General features: G+C 38.2%; 1 protein-coding gene across 2 annotated transcripts; it reads right to left on the reverse strand.

Annotated features, from left to right (window-relative positions):
- Positions 1–692: 692 nt before the first annotated feature.
- Positions 693–6435, reverse strand: LOC126697661 (uncharacterized). 2 transcript variants are annotated; one of them, XM_050394743.1, is made up of 5 exons: positions 5809–6039; positions 5639–5688; positions 5355–5470; positions 2472–2715; positions 693–2236 (listed from the first exon to the last, which is right to left on the reverse strand). In XM_050394743.1, the coding sequence occupies exons 3-5, from the start codon at positions 5444–5446 to the stop codon at positions 884–886; spliced, it is 1689 nt and encodes a 562-aa protein (XP_050250700.1). In that variant the 5' UTR covers positions 5447–5470; positions 5639–5688; positions 5809–6039; the 3' UTR covers positions 693–883. The 2 variants fall into 2 exon arrangements, with proteins under 2 accessions (XP_050250700.1, XP_050250699.1); XM_050394742.1 differs by lacking the exon at positions 5639–5688 and having other exon boundaries at positions 5809–6435.
- Positions 6436–6753: the final 318 nt, after the last annotated feature.

Below are 6753 nucleotides of genomic sequence, written 5' to 3' on the forward strand. Positions count from 1 at the left end.
AATACCCAAACATCCTAAATCTGTCATTCCTCAATTTTATTCTGAATATTTGTTGCTTCTTTTGTGTTTTCTTTTTTATTTTGTGTTTCTTGCCTTCTCCTTTCTTTGTTTTGTGAATCAAGGTATAGTAATGTGTTTTTTAAGAATATTTTAATAGTAAAAATATATAGCAAATATAAATAAATATATTTTTAATAATTTTTTAATCGCCGCACCCGCACTCTACTTTTTCAAAAATTGCCGAGTTCCGCACCTGAATCTAGAAACACACCCGTGCTTCATAGGTTTTAACAGGGCAGCGCTGAAAACAAACAATCAGATTCTCCGCTGTCTAAACCCTCAAAATATTAGCAAACTCAGATACTCCGCTGTCTAAACAGTGCTCCATACGTTGGATGCAAAAATCTAAACCTGTTATATGGGAATGAAGGCGCATGCACCTGACCAAATTCATCAGTCATGATTGATTTCTTCCACTCTTATTTAGGTCTTCAATTGGTGACACATTTCATTATCTTAGATGACCAGTAATAACGGGGAAGAGGAAGGTCATTGTTGCTTATTTCCCCAACAATAACATCATCACTCATGGCCTATAATAACTCCCGCTCTCCTACACTGAACCTGATTGTAAAGAGAACTCAGAAACAAGTGCAAAGATCGACAAATCATACAACATGAGAACAGGATGATACAACAAAAACAAATCCAAATTATTGACATTCTAATCAAAAACTAGTTCGCTTGGAACACAAAAGAGAACAAATTGTGGATTTTCCACTAATTACAGCTCATAAGGCAAAAGCTACGGCCACATATCTACATCGGAGGAAGCAAAAACAGGATCTACAAAAGAAGAAAACATTGTCCGTCAGAAGCATTTTTAGAAATCTTTTTCCCTCAAATCTGAACAAGACGCGGTTCCTGCGTCATCTAAACAACATCCACCTGAACCACTAGATTCCACTGGCTGTGTTTCTTTATTATCATGATTGTCTCCTTCAGATCTTCCAGGGAGTGACACCAAACCCATGGCAGCAAAGCTGTTTGCAATGACATTAACATCTCTCGTTCCACAGTAGAGACCCCGGCTCCCAGTAACGAGTATACCTCGACTTTGATCTGCATTTGTTAGAACAGCAGGCAATACATCCATCATCGGTGGGTTAGTCTGGGTTGATCCACTGATGAGCAAACGCAGAGTCTCTCTTGCACCCTTTTCCACCATGGAGTCAGTTTCAGACATCAATGGGTTCACAAGTTTTGGGTGCAATGGAGTGATGGAAGTTGAAATCGCGGGACCGGCACTAACAAGGTAGCCTTGACCTGAAGAGCAAACATCAATAACTGGAATGTGAACAATTGGGTCACACATCAAAGGCGTGAAGGTTGGGATCTGCTGAGAAGTTTGTATTGGAAACCGGAATAATGGGTCTGGCAGCAGAGCTGGGAAATTCAAGGGAGCTTCACCTAGATTGAAAGGCGGTGTGGAAGTCAACAAGCTGGACGGCATAGAAGCAGGTAATAAACAAGAAAGTGGGGGAAAGGATGGCAATTCATTGGATGAGGTAGGAAGTTGTTGAGTTGCTGCTGAGCATTGCAGAGTTGATCCGCGAGGAGGGCACCAACAATAATAGGGGGTGAAAAGGGGTGAACCTATGTAAGAGACTTGAGATGTGGGGCTTAGAGCTGGTGGAACACCCAAGCTCCCTAGTGATTCTAGAAAACTGGATGGGGAGAATGACAACCCCCTGGTGGTTTCCGGTAGCTTCTCATTTTCGGAATTATTTGAGGAGGATGTATCAACTGTTATTGTTGATGTATTGGTCAGATTGTCAACTGCTGAAAGATGGCTATCCCCTCTCCGGCGCAATTTTTCCCTGGCAGCACTCCTTAAAGAAGACAAGCATTTGGGCAGGCCATCTTTAAAGGAACTTGATCTTGGGCTCAGGCTACCCTGATAAAAGGTATTTGTTTTTACTGCTTGACTTCCAGTGTGCCGGGAACGCAGAGATTTAGATGATGTTGATGAGAATTGTCCAATCTGAGATATATCAGACAGTTCGGTAGTGGTATCCAAAGGAGGAATTGATGAGCCTGAAGAACTCGCTCGTGATCTACCCACTGTTGAACTCACAAGATAAGCACGAAGATGAGTTGCAAAGCAGCTAAGGCGTGACTCACTGATTCCCGTAAATTCAGCAATAGAAGGTTTCCTTTTGAGTAAATCCTTCGTCTGTAAGAATGGAAAAAGGATAAAAAAAATTAACGACGACTTTAACAGAGCTAGCAACAAGTAAAAATCAGTCTTAAACTTGGCTGAATAAGAAAAAATGTTAGGACTTAGCATTTTTCATACTCTTTGCAACAAGAGCACAATTCTGGACAACCTCAAGTGGGTGAAGGCCCAATCAAATTATCAAAGACATACTGGCATATGTGGATAGATGTGAATTATCAGTCATTCATACCTTTGCAAGCAAATCAATTCCCAAGAGCTTTGACTTCTCTGAGAACCAAAAGTAAAAAACTCTGCCTCCTGGGACTTTTATAACAAAGGAACGGCCAGAATTATCTGCTGGGATTTCATCCACTGCCACAGCAGCACATTGGGAATTACTACTTCCAGTAAACAACCTCTCCGTCTGACCATCATCCCCAATGAATGAGAGGCGCAGATCAGATGTTGGCAAAACTGTAAGATTCAGATTTCCCCTGCAACAATGCAGAGAAGAGAATGATATTAAGAGCATTGAATAGTGAAAACAAAGCAAAACAACATCCAACAAAGTAAATAAACACAAAAATACGACAAATGATCTAGAAAACATATAAAGAGCCTATAAAATCTACTTGTATAATAAAAAGAAAAAGGTCCAATCAAAAGTTAATGTCACTTATACTTCAGTTTTTATATAAATCTCATGAATTACAAATAACAAACAAATAACTTTTTAACCGAATTTTGTCTATTAATGCTTTGTCAGATAATCGCAGATTTACGGTACCGTCTGCATACTAATTAGTGCTAAATATAATCTCTAAATCACTTGTAATGAGACCCTAAAGCATATTTGGCCCAATCTTTTTTGGCTGTGAAAATAACACCACTAAATAAATCCATACATGCTCTCCAGTTTAGATGATGGCAGCATCAATCCCAAACAAGGTCAATTGAGTGAAAAGAGTGCTCCTTGAGCTGTCAAGCACAAAGACGACCTTTTTTTTTTTTTGGGGGGGGGGGGGGGGGGGGGGGGGTGGGGTGTTAAACAAAACGCAAGAGGAACCAAGCCTAAGTTCAAAAATATAGCTCCTCATTGACCAGCTTCAATGATGCATTAATTACCAAACATATTAATAATCATATTTCAGCAGAAACAAATACACTACTCATACTAAAGAAATCATAGGCACAAAGAATTCAAAATAAGACAAATTTATTAGTTACTTATGGTCCTTAAACCAAGTGCTAAAATTCACTACAGAAGATCTTTTTCAATGAAGGAAAAAGCTAGATGTTAAAATGTATAATGCATGAAGTAAACCGTTTTTAAATCAATAAATTCCATGATAGCGACATACAGACAGTGACATTAACTTAGATTCACAAGTATCTAAGAAGAGGCCTTTCACACCCAAAAATTCTATTCCAATTAAATTGCCAAGCCTATTGATCCAGAAAGCAGCAGCAAGCTATGTAATATAGGAGCATGAAACTACCTTTACTTCCTCTTAATTCAGAGATCATTATAGAATACGCCCACTTTACCTACAAGTCAAAAGATATATTTATTTGGAAGAATGAAAATTGTCACCATCAATAAGCCAAAACATAGATTCCTGCAATTTCTACTAATCATCAACAACCATCAATACGCCTACTTCCCATAAATATTGTATTCGTATGAAACTTGATACTAGAGGAAGAGTTCCAACACCCAACATAAAACCTCTATTCCCCTCACCCCCAAACCAAAAATACATATATACTTCTAAACAAGACACCAAAGAATATATAAGAAAATTTTAAGGTGACTACAATCTATGACATAATTAACATACATAATGAGTAACTGGGAGTAAGGCTTTGCATCGAATTGTTATTTTATAATCAGCATAACTAGTATAATCAATACACTAACTTCCAGTGTTGCGCCCTGTCAAAATGCAACCACAGCTATGCAATGTCATATCAACATGCAGCAGTCTATCATAAAAATAAATAGAATCTTGGACATGCAGCAATTACATGGCTAAAATGAATGGGCATTTCTATGCATTGTAAACATGCAACCTAGACATGTTCATCAGGAAAATAATTAAATATACTATTTGTCCCCTTGAGTTAAGGGATAAACCACGGAAACAAGGACATGAAAAATAAATAAACTTAGCACTACCGAATACACTATACAAAAATGGAAAAGTAAAAAGACTATCAAAAAAGCTTGGAAACAAAACGACAATTCATTTTGCCAAGTTAATAATAAACCTGGACATCTAGAAGTAGTTGTGCAAGTATCTGCTGAAAACCGAAGCACTCAGAAGGGCTAAAAACAGAAAATATATTAATTATGATCACTGAAATTATATCACACATACACAAACTTACAGGTATATTAACATGTTCCATACACTGCAAAACATCATAATATTACTAAAATCAGGTATATTTTAAACCAGCTGCCTGCATGGAATAACCAAAGCCTAATTGTATTGCATAATGCAATCAATTACCATTAAATAGCTGCAAAAAGGTTTAACAAATCATCCATGTATGTATTTTCATACTAAAGGAGTTACAAGAAGCATCACCATTGCATATAACCAACCATAGGGGAAAGGAAACAAACCCAGTCCCCTCCTATCTTATTTGATGAGAAGAATAAATTAAAATGAGATAATAATAAGAGAAATATAAACCACTAAGTTTGTAAATTTAACAAGCAGAAAATTGTTGTGGAGTACAAAGTGAGTGACTGGCGAATGTCTACACCATGGATGATGAAAGCAAAATCGAAATCCTAACTCTTAAACCACAAATAAATGCCCCTACTGAGAAAGAATCACCAGCACAGCATGCCCACTTGAGGGATCATGCTAAAAATAATAATTGACAAAGTAATTTCACTTCAACCACATTACTGCATGAAATGATGAACACTAGAGATACTACAAATCGTTCATTTTCATTGAATGCTAAATACTAAATCAGTAAATCCAATCAATTTTTTTGCATTAAAATGAGGATAACAGCAAAAGACACAACGATATCCAACTAATTTCACTTCAATCCATATCAAAAGCATACAAAACATATATAGACTCACTGATATCAATGTAAGTGAAATTACCTTATAGCGGTTGGGCACATGAGAGTCCCTTGCTTGTTGATCTTTCCAACGCGAATCGAAACAAGAGGGATACAGAAGCACCTCGCTAACATACCAACCTCTGCTGGCTCAAAATGCTGTTGTTTTCATCAAAAACACACAATTAAAGCACCCATTAGTTCAAGAGTCAATAGCAGAAATACCTAAAATAAGAATCGCGTTAAATCCAAGCTCCTATAGCTAAAACTACAAAATCAACAATTAAACCCTAAGCTCAATCAATTTATTTCTCAATTTTCACTCACGCCAAATTCGTGAAACCGTGCAAAGCCTCAGTGGCCACCACACCAATTTCCTACATAGAATCACGCCAAAAACAAAGCTTCTAACCACAGAACCAGTGAATGATACCAAATCGAAATTTCCCAATTTTTATCAAAAAAAAAAAAAAAATCTCTTAGAATTAGCAACATACCTGACTCAAATGAGCCAGCAGGCGATCTTCGGCAACGCCATTCGAAGCGTCCATCTTCAACAACGGCTTCAACCTCTCATCGGCGCGACAAGCTCCCATCACTTGCAAATCCAGAGCCTGTAGCCATTGAAGAACGCGGTCCTCTCGATCGCTCCGCTGAAGCAACAGATCTCCGTCCCCTTGGTCCACGAGAATATCCGTCAAACGCTCCGTCAGCCCAATCTCCCTCCTCGACTCGTTGTTCTCCCGCGAACCGCTCGAACTCGCTCCGGATCCAACACCGCACGACGAAACCGAGTCCTCCATCGACATCGACGACGACGACGACGACGACGAGTCTTCGTATTCCTCGCCGTCGTATTGGTTCCCCCGATCTTGACCGTGGATCTTGTCGTTAGCCATAGCAAATCTCTGAGAAAAAAAATAAATAAATTTTCCCGGAAAGTTCGGATCAAATCTCAATCGGAAACCCTAAAAACGGGGCTCAAATCTTGAAGAAATGATGGCGATAAGGTATATGTGCGCGAGAGGAAGAGAGAGAGATTTTTAGAGAGAGAGAGAGAGAGAGAGAATATCTCCCACAGAAAAATTGGTTTGGGGCAAATATGGTAGCGGTGAATAAAAAGAAGCGCCTGCGGGGTTTGTTGGAAAAACGAAAAAATGACCAAAGCGGACCGGAAAGCTGTTTATTAAATACGATTTTTTTGAGTCGGTTTCAAGTCCGGGGCATGATTGCCTTTTTGAAAAAAATATTATACTAATACCAAATTTTATAACGTAACCTTTGGAAATTGATGGGTCAGTCGGCGAAGATTGGGTTTAGTATTAACTAATAAAGTTTTGAGGCTCAAATATTAAAAATTAATTAATGTCTTAGTCTGTACTGGGGAAGAATTCTGAAAGATACAGGAGTAACAGCATATTATTTATAACTATTTCAAAAAA

The sequence above is a fragment of the Quercus robur genome, chromosome 8 (genome assembly GCF_932294415.1).
Source record: "Quercus robur chromosome 8, dhQueRobu3.1, whole genome shotgun sequence".
Classification (NCBI taxonomy): domain Eukaryota; kingdom Viridiplantae; phylum Streptophyta; class Magnoliopsida; order Fagales; family Fagaceae; genus Quercus; species Quercus robur.

Coding starts and splice junctions, on each gene's coding strand:
- LOC126697661 (XM_050394742.1), bottom strand. CDS start 6,210: ATGGCTAACGACAAGATCCACGGTCAAGATCGGGGGAACCAATACGAC. Junction 5,471..5,808: donor TGCTGGCTCATTTGAGTCAG/GTATGTTGCTAA, acceptor TGAAAACAACAG/CATTTTGAGCCAGCAGAGGT. Junction 2,237..2,471: donor GAATTGATTTGCTTGCAAAG/GTATGAATGACT, acceptor CCATTCTTACAG/ACGAAGGATTTACTCAAAAG.